This window comes from Fukomys damarensis, unplaced genomic scaffold (genome assembly GCF_012274545.1).
Source record: "Fukomys damarensis isolate Sample0158 unplaced genomic scaffold, DMR_v1.0_HiC HiC_scaffold_37, whole genome shotgun sequence".
NCBI lineage: Eukaryota > Metazoa > Chordata > Mammalia > Rodentia > Bathyergidae > Fukomys > Fukomys damarensis.
In genome coordinates, this window is record NW_022900949.1 from 54,612,658 (window position 1) to 54,628,207 (window position 15,550).

General features: G+C 41.1%; 1 protein-coding gene across 2 annotated transcripts in view; it reads left to right on the top strand.

Annotated features, from left to right (window-relative positions):
* Positions 1-14,216, top strand: part of Atp1b3 (ATPase Na+/K+ transporting subunit beta 3) — a 29,960-nt gene extending 15,744 nt beyond the window's left edge. For both annotated transcript variants that reach the window (XM_033759447.1, XM_010608196.2), the window contains exons 3-7: positions 772-879; positions 5,389-5,573; positions 7,168-7,218; positions 10,727-10,813; positions 13,552-14,216. In XM_033759447.1, the coding sequence (XP_033615338.1) occupies positions 772-879; positions 5,389-5,573; positions 7,168-7,218; positions 10,727-10,813; positions 13,552-13,722 (602 nt within the window). In that variant the 3' untranslated portion in view covers positions 13,723-14,216. The remainder of the gene's footprint in view (positions 1-771; positions 880-5,388; positions 5,574-7,167; positions 7,219-10,726; positions 10,814-13,551) is intronic.
* The last annotated feature ends 1,334 nt before the right edge of the window (positions 14,217-15,550 follow it).

Below are 15,550 nucleotides of genomic sequence, written 5' to 3' on the forward strand. Positions count from 1 at the left end.
CTAGACTGACCTGGAACTCACTATGTAGCCCAGGCTGTTCTCAAACTCACAGCAATCCTCCTGCCTCAGCCTCCCAAGTGCTGGGATTACAGGCATACGCCACTGTGCCCGGCTCGAAAAACACATTTTAATGATAGAAAAATGCTAACTATTGAAAGAATATGAGGCAAGCTATCTTATGAATGTTTCCATATAATTGTAATTTGAATGACAGTGTTTAGACTGATTTGCTAAAAATTTTTTCTGTACCTTAATTCAAATTGGCAAGACCTAAAAATATTACTTGGTTGAAAAATGAATATAAAAAGAGCAAAGTAAGTTGCTTCTTTTTAAGGAATACCAATTATAGTTAAGTGAAATAATCAAACTTAGAGGACACTTTTCTTAGTCACTTTTCTCTTTGCTGGGACAAACAAAATACTTGATACCCAAAACCTACAACGAAAGAGGTTTATTTTGGCTCACATTTCAGTCCATAGTTGTCTGGCCTCAAGGAGAACAGTGTGGCAAAGGAAAAGCTGCTCACCTCATGGCAGTCAAGAAGCAAAGGGTCAAGAGAGGAGCTGAGCCAGGAGGGGAGATATATAACCTTTTATTTATTTATGTCTTCATTTTAATATTTAAATAGAAATAAGTTGTTGATAATTTTAGCATGTCTGTGAACACAGTTTTCCATGTTAGCTACTGAGACCTGCATTTTAGGGATAAGAGTAAGGAAAAGGAAAGAGGGGATTTGATATAGTTAATTTCCCCTTTTTTATCTGTTTTTAGGACTTATGGTTTTTCCAAAACCAGTGACTGCATTGGAATATACATTTAGTATGTCTGATCCAAGTTCCTATGACGGGTACATTAAAGACCTTAAGAAGTTTCTAAAGTGTAAGTATGTTTTCTTGGAGTAAGGTAAAATATTTTAATTCTAGAACCTAGCACCAAGTTATGATCAGTTGTAAGAATATCATCCCTACCCCACCTCTACTCCCTTACTGAGGATCAAATTCAGAACTTTGCGCTTTCCAAGCAGGTGCAGCTTTGCTGAGCTACATCCTGGCCCAGTTGTAAGAATATTCTAAATTTTGAAAAGGCATATGGAATCTTAAGGTGGATTGAAAGTTAATTTGATTTTTTTTTTAATCTGTGCGTTAAGTATACTAGGTTTGCGGAGACGTACCATTTATGTCTGCATTAAAATGGAAAGTGGTTAGATGTGGTGGCAAACACCTGATATTTTAATGTTGGGGGAGGGCTGAGGCAGGAGGATCATGAATTGGAGGTCAGCCTGGCTAGATATACAGTGAGTTCAAAGCCCCCCCTGGACTGCCTTGTCTCATACAAGCAAAACAAAACACCTGAAAGTATTTGACTAATCAAGCAAATTTGTCTTATAGAAAATGATACCTTGGAGCTTTTTTGTTTTATTTTTTTCAGTGCTGGGGATGGAAATCAAGTAAGTAAGATACCTGGTTAGATGGTATTTGGATCTTTTGCATTTGTTGTAATATTTGTATGGGGATTGGGGATATTTATCATTTTAAAACTGACTGTGTCAGATTCTTAACGTTCTGAATTAGTTACAAGTTTTTCCAATTTGAACTGCTCTTTACTAGCCCTGGCCCAAATTTTTCTCCTGTTTTGCCTAGCCTGACTGTTCATGTGAATGATAATAATCACATGAATAATCATCAAACACCCTGACCTATACTTAATCATCTCCGCAGCCACACACACCTACAGTTACGTTGCTCCTTAGAACAGGGAGGCTGCACTATCAGAATCACTGACTGAGCAAGCTTCTGCCCCTCTAGCTTGCCTATTCAACTTCGTATTATTCGGTAGGGCTTCTAGTTGCTAATTCTTTTACTGTATCTCAGCTCCCACCCCAATAGCCCCTCTTATCTTATTCATTGTATGGCTTTTTATTTAATTTTTACCTTTACTGGTACTTTAAAATCCTGGCCTCTCTGGGGCTGGGGATTTAGCTCAGTGGTTCCACCACCTGCTTTGCAAGTGTAAGGTCCCAAGTTTGATATCCGGTACTAAAAAAGATATCCTGGGGGCCAGGGGTTCAGCTCCGTGGTGTCGTGCCTCCCTCACAAGCACAAGGTCCCGAGTTTGATCCCTGGTACCAAAACAAAACAAAAAATTCCTGGCCTCTCTGTTGATCACTTGTTGCAGAACTCTCTCGTGGATAAACATCACATGGCTTCTGGATGGAACTTCTTGTCCTTTGAGCCTATGCTGAGCCACAGTGCTGTTGAAAACACAATTGCCAGCACTAATTACCTGCTCACTTCTCTCAGTTGGACGTGCCTGGTGGCCTGGCAATCACACTGGCTTTCTTGTGGTTTTGAAGGGATGATTGTCATTCTCTACCTAAGTCTCTCAGGCCTCTCACCCCTTACCTTTTCCCTGTCTTTTTTCATTCAACGTGATTCCTTGCTTGCTCCAAGAAATAAAGAAGTACATTAGCTGGGCTTGGTGGTGCACACCTGTAATCCCAGCACTTGGGAAGCTGAGGCAGGAGGATCGCTGTGAGTTCGAAACCACCCTGGGCTTCATAGTGAGTTCCAGGTCAGTCTCAACTCTACATAGTGAGACCCTGTCTCAAAAAAAAAAAAAGTAGTACATAGGCGAGAATTCAGTTTCCTCACAGGGAAGCTCCTCTTCCTCTCATCTGAGGCACCCTACACCACAGTTGCTTTGGCTCTTGTCCCTCTAGCTCAGAAACATACTGTTGACTATCCCTTCTCATGAAAATGTCGTCTTGCTATCCTTCATTGGAATCTTCCTGTCAACTTGTCAGTCTTCACCTCCTTCCTACCGTAACCCTAAATCTCTTCTCATCCCACATTATCATCTAGCTATCTTCATAAACCTCTTGTTTTGACAGCTAAATACACGAACAAAAGAAAAAATCCTTTCTTCATGGAGCTTGTAGTATATTTCTGTAATACATAATAATAAGTGCTGAGGAGGAAAATAAAGCAGAGAAAGGAGGTAGAGAGAGGTGGGAGGGGTTGCAGGCTTAAAAGGATGGACTAGGAAGACTTCCATGCCCCAGATTATTGAAGGGGACTAGCCTTGGAAATCTCCACAAAGGCAGCAGTAGGTGCAGGTGCGCTAAGCTTTGCTGTGCTTGATCAGTTCATGGTTCACCAAGGAAGCAAGAGGTGCTGGATGTAGTGAAGCATGGGAGAAGAGTAGGAGGCTGAGGTCAGGGCGCTGAGGAAGGACCAGGCTGCAGCTGGGCACCTTTAGTGCTGGCCCTCTGAGGCAGAGATGGCAAGTCCAGCCTGGGCAACTTAGCAAGACCTTGCCCCAAAATAAAAAACTAGTACAGTTGGGGATGTAGCTCAGTGAAAAGACCCTGGATTCAGTCTGTGGTACCAAATTAATTAATTGATTGCGGTAATTAAAACTAAAGACCAAAGCCGGGCATGGTGGCTCACGCCTGTAATCCCAGCACTCAGGAGGCTGAGGCAGGAGAATCGCTGTGAGTTCAAGACCAGCCTGGGCGTCAGTCTCGACTACATAGTGAGACTCTGTCTCAAAAAACCATAAAAACCCTAAAGACCAGATTAATAAGTCCTTAAATGGCAGTTAAATTCTTTGGCTTTTATAATGAGATTGGGGAGGGTATGTTTGCAGTTCTGGGGCCTGAACACAGGGACCTCTGAGCTACATCCCTACCACTCCACCCCTTTTAGTTTTTTGATACACTCCCCAACCTGCTGGGGATTGAACTCCACCTTGCGCTTGCTTGGCAAGTGCTGTGCCACTCAGCTAAATCCCTTGTCCTCCTTTCAGCGGGTGTGTGTGTGTGTGTGTGTGTGTGTTTGTGTGCGCGCGCGCGTGTGTAGTACTGGGGATTGAACTTTGTGCTTACAAGGCAGGTGGCAGCACCAGAGCTAAATCCCCAACCCCCTCCTATTAGTTTTTTGAGGCAAGGTCTCATTAAGTTGCCCAGTTTGGGCTTGAACTTGCTATCTTCTTTGCTCAGCTTCCTGAGTAGTTGTGTTAACAAGTGTGCACCGCTACCCCTGGCTAAGATCGGGGCACCGTTATTTTTTACTGGGCTGATTTTGGTGTTTTGAGACAGTCTTACTCTGTAACCCAGGCTGGCCTTCAACTCAGAGCAGTCCTGCTTCAGCTAGGATTATGGGCATGTCCCACCTAGCGTGGCTCAAGATCAAGAGTTTTAAGCGGAGAATAATATGATGTAACTCACTTTATTTTGGTGCCAGAGATTGAACTCAGGACCTTACAGTTGTGAAGCAGGTGGCGGAACCACTGAGCTAAATCCCCAGCTTGACTCACATTTTTAAAGGGTACTCAGACTGCTTTATCTAAATTTTTTTTTTTTTGTATCAGAAGTCGAACTCAGGACTTTGTGCTTGCAAGGCAGGCCTGGTGCCACTGAATTAAATCCCCGGTTCAGACTGCTTTTTGAAACAAGACTGTAGGGTAGAGCTCGCATGACTTGGAAATGCATTAGACTTTAAAGCACTGGATAGATCTTAAAAGTTAAAGAAACAAACCTAAAACTCTTTTTTTAATGTTACCTGGTAGTTAGTGTTGCTAGTTTTGTCTTTGAAGAACATTGTCCAGAGGATGATGTATTTCTGGTTGTGCTTAGTAATATCTTTTTTTGGTTGATCCAGTGTATATAAGGGGTGATTTAAAAATATGGTGACTGTATAATATTTTGTTGTTAAACTTATGACAGTAAAAAACAGATTCCAAGTACAACGGGATAAGTGAGTTCAAAGTGAGAGAGGAGTATTTTGAGGGGATTAGCACATTCCCACTGGTTTGAAACACCCTGCAGCAAGACATATGAAGTATGGCCTTATTGTAAACATATTAGTATTAATGAGTCTTATTATAATAATTTTGTTTAATATTCACTCTCTTTGATTACCCCTTGTTGATTAAATGTGTGTGGCAATTTCTGTCAAATAAAAACATTGTAGTGTGAAGCTGGGCATTGTGGCAGATGCCTGTAATCCCAGCACTCGGGAGGCTGAGGCAGGAGGATCGCTGTGAGTTTGAGACCATCCTGGGCTACATAGTGAGTTCCAGGTCAGTCTCAATTGCATAGTAAGACCCTGTCTCACACAAACAAACAAAAATAAAAACATTGCAGTGTGTCTTCGTCCACCTTATTCATTGAATCGAGCATTATGCAACTTTCAGCTCTTCCCCAAATAAACAATTTGAATTAGTTCAAGACATTAAGGCAGCCACAACAGTGCAACTAGAGACACTCCAGAACTATTTCCAAAAGTGACAAGAACAACGTGGTTAGTGTATTTAAAGTGAGGGAGGGGCTATTATGAGAGAAATATTCATCATCTTTTACAATCACACTGCATGTTTCCTTTTTAGCATATTCTTTAGAAGAACAGAAGAGTCTTGCCAACTGTACTGATGGAGTACTTTTTGAACAGAAGGGTCCAGATTATGTTTCATGTCAGTTTCCTGATACCTTACTTCAAGCATGCAGTGGTAGAAATGATCCTGATTTTGGCTATTCCCAAGGACAACCTTGTATTCTTGTGAAAATGAATAGAGTACGTATATACTGTACCTCTGCTGCTCCGCATTTCCAGTGTCCTCTGCTGAGAGATTGATAATTATTTTTAGATCATTTAGGTTGAGTTAATGCTTTCCTTATTAAATGTTATCTCATTTCGTTGGGGGATCGCTTAAAGGCTATAACTTTTTGAATAATAGCAAAGCGGAGTTTTATATATGTATTTAAATAGTAGAGATTGAAATTAAATCACATTCCAGTGAGCTCAAGGGAGTGTTGCAACTGCAGCCAGGGCAGTGGCGTTTTGCCATTTAGTAGAAGTAGTATCTGAGGTATGGCACTGTTAGCACAGGGAGAAGCCTATGTTCTTTCTCTGCCAGACAGTTCTGGTGAATGAGTCAACTCAGCAGAGGAGAGGCTGCCGGGTAGTGAAGTGATCACTCCCTTGTGCCTTGCTGCTACTTAAAGGTTGTGCTCCAGAGTTGTTCTCTTACAGGTTATCTTTTTGAGGCTGTTTAAGCCCTTGAAGAATGAGGCCACTTCTGGTTACTGACTTAGAAAATTTAATTTCTTATATAGGTAGACCTCTCAATTTTGAGTTCATATACTCTGAAGCTGTCTCTGACAAGCAAATTACTCTGATCCCTCCTAAAAGGAAAGCTTGGATCTTCTGCAGTTGGCGCTGCTAAATAAGGAGTTTCCATATCACAAATAAACTGCGTATAAATTTAGAATGCCAGAAAATCCTCTCATAAAATGGATGGATGAACACACCTTGGTTCACAAACTTGATTCTTTCCAAGATACTGGTTGCAAACTGAGTTGGACAAGAACGGAATCAAATTCAGTGGTGAGGTTCAATGTTGACCTTACAGAGAAATTTGATTCAGTTCTCAACCAGTTTGATTTGTGGCCAGAATTGTGGAGAGAGTTGTGTTTGTGAACTGAGGTACCCTACTGTATCTGTTACAGAGTTATAATAACTGCATACATGAAAGTAGCCTTACCCCCATGGAATTAAATGGTGATGTGAGAGTCTTAGAATAGGGTTCTTCCCAGTATGTGTATCTGTGGGGCAGATAGCTATGAAACATGGAGAGGCTCTGGGAGCCTTATGGAAACATGATAGGAATTGTGACCTAAAACACTGCCCTAAAGAATCAGCCAGGTATGGTGGTGCACACTGTAATCCCAACACTTGGGAGGCTGAGGCAGGAGGATCACTACAAGTTTGGGGACAGCCTGAACTACATAGTGGGACCCTGTCTTTAAAAAATGAGACAAAAAGAATAGCTTGTCATGTTCTGCTTCTGTAGTTCTTATTACATGAAATAAATTATCCTATAAATAATTAGATTTTTAAGGTTTTCTATTTATTTCAAGGGTAACTGTGCAACTGTTTTATTTTCTCAGTTTCTTCAGTATAGCAACAAAACAGTGAATTGTAAAGTTACTATATTGGAAAGCTCCGTTTAATGTCTAAAAGATAATTAAAAAGACAGATATAACTGGGTTTAATCCAAAGAATAGTGCTATCTCAACCCCTCTGCCACTGCTCCCTAACAACAGAAGGCAGGTTCTGTTGCACAACATATGTGACATTTAAATTAATCAGTGTTTCTTTACCTTAGATAATTGGTTTAAAGCCTGAAGGATCACCAAGGATAGACTGTCTTTCTAAGGTTAGTATTTAATAACTTCTGTAATGCTTTGGTGTACTTCTTAGAATGCTTTAAAAGACTATTGACATTTGTCATGTTTTTTCCTCCCTGCTCAAGTTTTTAAGTACCGTACTTTATAAGGTTATTCATAGAATACAGTTTCACCAAACTTTTCGGGAATATCCTTTCACTTTCCTAACAACACTGAAGACATTTTCCATGTCTGATTTTTGTACACATTGCCCTGTATCCACATATACCATGTTTCCTCAGTTCTGATATTCACTTTTTCTTCCTTCTTAGCAGTACTGAAATTGGGATAATTTGCAGGTGTCTTACTACTGTATCAAGACTTTTTTTCTTTATTAATAGTACATAAATTGGTGCCATCTGAGAGTTAATGGAGTATGGTACATTTTCCTTAAGGCAGAGGCATTGTTTTCTTCCTATCCCTTTCCCCCGCCCAGAATGCTATACAGTTTTCATCTCATAACTTCTTTTGTTTTCTCTCCATGCTGCAAATGCATCTAAGACAAATATAAAAAAGATGGGTAAGAATTCTGAGGAGAAATTAATTTCTGAATTTAATTTTATCTTTGTGCTGCACATTAACATTTGGCTCCAATTGTATGGCTGATGTTTTACTGAAATTGTTGCATTGAAACCAGTTAAAGTTGTGGGGGAAGCCGGGCGTGGTGGTGCATGCCTTTAATTCCAGTACTCGGGAGGCTGAGGCAGGACGATCATTGTGAGTTCGAGACCAGCCTGGGCTACATAGTGAGTTCCAGGTCATTCTCAACTACATAGTGAAACCCTGTCTCAAAAAAACCAATTAATTAATTAATTAATTAATTTTTTAAAATAAAGTTGTGGGGGGAGAAACCTAATTCAGCACAAGTACATTTTTCATTTGGACAGGAATTGTTTATTAGTTTGTAAACATGTTCATGCATCTGCACTTCCTTGGGTTTGTTGGGTCCTGATTCCCATGGCTTCTAACTCATGGGTCAGGCTAGGCCCCAAATCTGCATTTGCACTAATTTCCAGGTGGTTTTGGTGCTGCTGCCCTAGGGTCTACACTTTAAGAACTTGTGCATTAGTGTCCTTTGAAGTGTTCCCCCCACCCCCACCCCACCCTCAGTGCTGGGAATTGAATTCAGGGCCTTTATACTGAACCACATCTTCGCTGCTTCTCCCCACCCCCATTTTTAATTTGGGGCAGATTCTTGCTAAGTTGTCTATATACTGGGTTCAACTTTGTAACCGTCCTGCCTCGGCCTCCCAGAATGCTGGCATTACAGGTGTGTACCGTCATGTTAGAGTATTCACGGTTTAAAGTAAAATAGAAAGCCAGTAAGTGTGTGGCTTCTCATCTGGGTGGAAGTGTACCTGTGTGGCCAGACTGAGGCAGGTCAGTTTGTGCCAGTCAGATCTATAGGAAATTTGGATAAAGTCAGAATGAGAAGAACAGGGAGGGAGAAGGTAGGGCAAAAAGTGAATTTTGAATTAAAAACCTGTTACAGTCAGATACATTGCCAGTAAGCCCCTTCGAAATGCTCCCTCTTTCTTTGAACACACTTATCCCATCATTCTTGGCATTTCCGTAGCCCTGGAAGCCCTTTTTCGTGTCTTTACAAGGTCTGAGCAGAAATGCAGTGTATATGCTGCTGCCAGATGCCGTCCATTGGCAGGGTGGGCTCATGAAAACCTCACAGTGTGTCCTCATCCTCCTGACCGGGTCTGACACTGTGGCTTCTGGCTTTTGTCCAAAGTCAAAGTGACCTTGAAAGGTAATGTTTTGAGTCAGTTCAGGACATTGGTCACAACACCACAACTAGAGACTTAAAAGAGGACTCCAGCCTGCTTCTGAAAGCGACAAGAACGTGGGCTCCGTGTGTCCAAACTGCAGGAGATGGATCCTGAAAATACAGACATATGGATCATGACATGCCGTTAAAGATGATTGCTGCAAAGGATATAATGTCTCTGTCACTCATTTTTGTCAGTATTTCATGCTCATTTAAGAAAATTTAGAAAAATGTAGTAAAGAAAAACATCAGTAAATACCACCCAGTGATGATAACCATTACTTAGAACATTTGCCATGTGTGCTTCAAGTCCTTCGCATGTGAAGATGTATGAAGAAACAAGTTGATTGTTAAACTTCATTTTGTTTTCAGTGGCACTCAGTGGCCTGATTGAGAGTTGCTCATCTTTTCCAGTGTGGTAGTGTTTGTATACTTCAGTTATGACTTGTGTGCTCCCCCAAAGTACCTCATTATTCAACTACTTGTTTGACTATTGCATGATTTCTCACCGTATACTTGCACTAGAGGAATAAAACACAAGTTTAGGAGAAACCTTGCCAAGCTTATGGGATAGATACCGTCATTGTAAATGTGGCTTCTGGCAGGAGACACAGGTGATGTGCTCAATAAACCATTACTCAAAGAAAATTTCATTTTGGGGAATATCTCTGTCTGCGAATAAAGTTCGTATGTTAAGGTAAAATAGGGTAAACAAAAGCAGTTAATGCAGAAAACATCAGTGTTGAGTTTTTTCCTGAAATATAATAAAAATATCTCTCCCTCTTCTTCTCCCTATTTTTTTACCTTGGGGATGGAATCAGGCCCTCAGGCACATGCTCTGTGCTGAGCTGTACCTTGGACCACCAAACATTGCAAATGGGAGGGTGGGATTTACCATGTGAATAGTGACTTCTAGAGTCTCTCCTCGTCCTGTATCCTCTGCATGTGCTTGGATCTGGGTTATTAGAACTTAGCCCTCGTGGAGGGTGAGGCTATCACCGTGCTTTGTTCTCTGCTGCCTGTGTGATTTCTCGTTCCTACCCTGCGCACGTGGTACTTCATGATTGTGAAGTAAAGTAAGCCGAAAGTAAGACTTTTTGGATGGATGCACAGTTTTGCTGTGCTATTTCCCTTGTGTTTCCAGACGTCGGAGTTAATGGACTGCAGATACAGCTCAGGAAGAGCGTATGTTCAGCGTGCGTGAGGCTCTGGGTTTGCACCCCAGCACCATACGCACGCAGGTAGAAATCATTTTATTCACAGTGATGTGCAGCAGCTTTCCTGTCAGATGCACCACAGCTTCATCTCAGCTTACAGATACTACGGCTTTGGGGGCCTTATCTCTGCAGCCTGAATCTGCTTTCCAGTCTGGCAGCACAATTTTTTCATTCATCTCAGAAAAATATAATTCCAAACCTACTGGGGTGTTCCTGTCATCGGTGTGCAAAGGCTGGCGTGGGGCAGTTACAGGAGTGGGACTCGGTGTAAATGAGCAGGGACTCTAGTGAAGAGTTCTTTTGTACTGGGAAATATAATTGTGTCAAAGAGTTTAGTCATGTAATACCGTAAAAACGAGTAAGTCTCTTAGCACTATTTAATATAGTTGGAACAGCATTGTAGTTTCTCCACACTGTTAATAATTACTACTGCTTTCATTATAAACACAATTTTAAAAATTCTTTGTTGTGACCTAAAAGGTTTTCTTTTGCTTTCAACTTTAGGATGAAAACATAGCACTTGTATCAACTTATCCTAATCATGGAATCATAGACCTTAAGTATTTTCCATATTATGGAAAGAAACTGCATGTAAGTATTTAGAAGTTCTTATCTGTTACTTAACCTTTTGGAATACTGAAGTGTATCACCTGTCTGCAATAGGTAGAGACATCCCTATAATTTTGTGTATGACCTATTTTGGTTTTAAAAAGAACGATATGAACAAGTAGAGATCCACATTTAATGTACAAAACATAGAGGCAGGTGAGGTGGTACACACCTGTGATCCCAAAACTCAGGAGGCTGAGGCAGGACGATCTCAGTGATTCAAGACCAGTGCGGGCTACATAGTAAGTTGAAGGCCAGGCTGAAGTACTTAGGGAGACCATCTCAAAAAATAAACAAACAAGAAAACCCAGCTGGGATGTAGCTCAGTGGCATCATGCCTGTCTCGTAAGCTCAAGGTCCTGAATTCAATTTCCAGTACTGCAAAAAAAATAGAATCCAACAAGACAAATGAAATTATAATTATTTTCAAAATATCATTTCCTCTTTTATTATAGATGACATTGGGTGCGTTCAGGGTGATATAGCCATAGACTCCTTTTTTGGGGGGTGGGGTTGAGGCTGACCTGGAACTCACTATGTAGCCCAGGCTGGTCTCGAACTCACAGCCATCGTCCTGCCTTGGTCTCCCGAGTGCTGGGATTACAGGCGTGCGCCACCATGCCCAGCCACTATAGACTCCTTTTATTACAAATTAGTATCTATATATTTAGAGATAATAGAAAAATGCTGAAGAAAACTCATTACCCAGTTTTAACAATACTGTAGTGCAATTTCTTTGTAATTTTTCTTAAAATACGTATATAAGAATCAAAATTTGGATCACGATGTATATGTGCTTTTAACTTTTTTCTTTGAAATTATTTCATACTTGAAACTGCTAGAATAGTAGAAAGTTATCTTTAAGCCCTTCACCAGATTTCTCAAATTTCATTATTTTACCTCCTTTGTCTTCACATTTTCCATATATGTATTTCCTCCCGAACCAAATGAGACTAAGTTACAAAGCTAACACACAGCTCTCAGTAGAGGTTACCGCTGATCTGGAGCTACTCAGTCTGCAGACTTGAGATCTGCGAAGGTCGATGAAATGGTGCGTGTCAATAACATGGAGCGTTGCCATTAAGCCCCGGTAGACGGCCGCTCTGAAGTATGGACTTAGCTCGTCATTCCCGCCGCTTTCTGAAGCAGTTCCGGATCCCCTGTTTCTTTAGCATCTTTATGAGGCGTGATCGCAAATGCAGTGAGTGCCGCTGCTACATAACCACTGCAGAGGCAAAGAAGGCTTAGAAAGCGTTGGGACACTCTTGTGTTTATTCACCGGACCTGACGCGGCAGCTCCTGGCTCTTTCCCAGAGTTAAAGTCACTGTACAGGGTAAATATTTTAAATCGGTTCAGGGCATTGGGAGCTACAACAGCTCAACTCAAGATGGCACTGCGGGGTACTCTAGGTTCTGTTTTAAGACAGGGTCTCACTGTGTAGTTGGCACCGATTTCTGAACTTAGCATGTCACTGTGTAGCCCAGGCTGGCCTCAGACTCTTGGCAATCCTCCTGCTGGATTATAAGCATGGGCCACCACACTAACTCTCTCCACGTTCATCTTACTTTTCTTTTATGCCATCTGTGAAATTACCCGTTTGTTTTAGTGAGGAATTATATTTAAAAACCACAGTGAAGCTTCTGAGTATATTCACACCAAGTTTTATATGTAAATGCATGTATGTCTGTATCCTTATTGTACTGTATATGGGTTATAAAGCTAAATAAAATAACCAGTTGGGTACTCTTAGGAATATTTATCAAGCTTAGTAATGAAAATCATAGTGAATATAATCCTCAAACACACATGAAATTGTCATAAAAATAGTCACATCTTTTAGGTTCCATAAAGTAGAAATGTGCTGGTGGTGCATACACATTACCCAGCCTCTAGTACCAAGTACCGAGTTCAAGCCCAGCCTGGGAAACTTGTTAAGACCCTATCTTAAAGTAAAAATAAAAGTAAAGCTCAGTGGAAGCGCCCTGAGTTCAGTTTCCTATACTACAAAAAAAGAAGGTATAAATGTGTTAGTAATTGACACATTTTTGTCACAACACAATAGAAATTAAAATGCCTTTGCTAACCATGGTGGCACACGCCTGTAATCCTAGCACTCTGAAGGCTGAGGCAGGAGAATCAAGAACTTAGGGCCAGCCTGAGCAACACAGCAGCTTCTAGGCCAGCCTGACTCAAAGCTTTTCACCTGGTGGGAAGAGTAGAAACCTTCTATTAAAGAGTGCTTGACTACAAGGGAAAGTTCATACCAAGATTATACCGTAGACTATCTAGACAATAACAGCATAATCACAGTTGGTGGAATGTATTTCAAACAGTGCTCACAGGAAAATTGAGTCTTACCCACTTTCATCAATTAAAATAAGTAGGGAGCCGGTCAGAGCGTACACCTGTAATCCCAGCACTGAAGAAGGCTGAGGTAGGAGGATCACAAGTTCAAGTCCCACCTGATAAAGAACTGAGGCTGTAGCTCAGTGCAAAGGCCCTGGGTGGATCTAATTAATGATTTAATGAAGAAAACTTAAAATTTCATAATAGAATAATAATACACTGTATCATTATCTTCAAAGTAGACAGAACACTGTATAAACCAGAAACATTCTTAGAGAAAAGAAACACAATTTTTACTGTAAACTAACTCCTGACGAAGTGCAGATGAAGCTGCTATAGAATCTGCATTAATGTGTTTTCCTTTATTTGTCAGGTGGGCTATCTACAGCCATTGGTTGCTGTCCAGGTCTCTTTTGAATCCAACAGCACCAAGAAAGAAGTGACAGTCGAGTGCAAAATTGAGGGGTCAAGGAACCTAAGAAATGAGGACGATCGTGACAAGTTTTTGGGAAGAGTTGCGTTCAAAATCACAGCTCGCACATAGTCCAGGGTAGGATGTCTCCGCGGGATAAATGTTGCATCGTCCGTCTTCGTTTTGTGTCCGCTGGACCTGCCGTTCTAGAATTCTGAGACCACCTAGGAAAAAGATGGCGCTGCCTCTCCTGGGCGACAGCGTGTAGCGCACTTCCAGATCCCAGTGTTCAGTGTCCTCCGAAGTAACTGCCTGCTGCTCTGCTGCCCTTCGAACCAGTGTCCAGTCGCCGGATAGGGAGCGGTGAACACTGATCCCGAGCGCGTGGGTGGGGTCTTGTCCTCTTTTGTAAATGTGGTTTAATTGCCAAGTGTCTAAAGCTTAATGTGCTGTGCAGTGTAAATATTTCATGGATTTAACACTGGTTAACTCATTTTGATGCCGACAAAGTTCTGGGGTAAAATGGTACCTGGCCAACATGAAGTGATTGTGGCTGCAAGAAATGTGTGTGGAGAAGCTCTGTATGGGAAGAAGAAAAAAGAATAAAAGTGGATCTGAAAGTGTTACCTTGGGTTTTTGTAAAATTATTTTTTACATGCTGAATTAGTCTGTGGGTCTATTTGATTTAAGAGTACAAACTTTTTGTTGTAAAACATGTTTTTAAAAAAAAGCTGATAGGGTTATTTTTGTGTTGGAACTGAGTGTTATAGATTAATGTATTTCAGACCATTAAAAACAGCGTTTTTAGGTTAGAATGAATATGCACCTAATTTTTTATGAAATTAAATTCATGAGTCTTAAATTGTATAATAGTTTGTGAAATATCTTGTTACTGCTTTTATTTAGCAGACTGTGGACTCTAATAAAAGATTTAAATTGTGAAATATAAAAACCTGAAACTTATTTATAGCTTGAAACCAAGTATTGGAGTTTTATATCACATTCTTTGGTGTCATGGAGTATTTCCTCCGCTATTAGGTGTGTTTATGGTATGGCTCTGGCGTAACTCCTCTCTGGAGGAAAGTGTGCTTCCCATAATGATCTGTGGGTTTGTGTTTTTTGGGTTTTTTTGTTTTGTTTTTACCTTTTCGTTACTGTTTGGTTTTGTTTTTTTTGTCAGTATTCTTAGGTTTCTGTTGCTTTAAGCCAAATTGATGTGTGTCGGCCCAGCTGGCTCTGCAGTCCCGGTTGAACAGGATATGGGATGGCCTGGGGGCGCCTCTCCAGTTGGGTCCTGGGCATTCAGCCCGTGTGGGAGTTCTACTTGTTGCTCAGTTGCCAAGGTCTTATGATAAGTTTTCCCTACAGATGTCTGCAACTGAAGAAAAACGGTCCTTGTTAAACTTACTGTGGGCTTTGATTTCTTTATGCTGCACTTAAGAATGAAAAACAAAAGATTGCTACAATGAAAGGCCATCTGCAGCTAGGATGATGCTTTCAGTTGGCCCAGTTTGAGTAGGTCCTCAGCAGCTAGCAAATTTGACTTATGAAAATTTCATAACTTGATTAAATCTGTATTCATTTATTTGTTTGTTTGTTTTTTGAGACAGGGTCTCAGTATGTAGTTGAGACTGCCCTGGAACTCACTGTGTAGCTCAGGCTGGGCTCGAACTCACAGCGATCCTCCTGCCTCAGCCTCCTGAGTGCTGGGATTACAGGCGTGCACCACCACGCCCGGCTTTGTATTCTTTTGTTTTTTGAAGTGTACTGTAATATGGGTAGAATTCTTTTTCAATAATCACGAGCAAAAGCAGACCAAATCTCTAATATGAAAGAATTGTCATCCATACTTTGAAGAACATAAAAATGGGACGTGTACATAAGTCACTAAAGCATCTTGTTGGTGCCGCCTCTCTGAAGTTTGGACTTGGCTCAGCGCCACTGCTGTGTGACCTCGGCT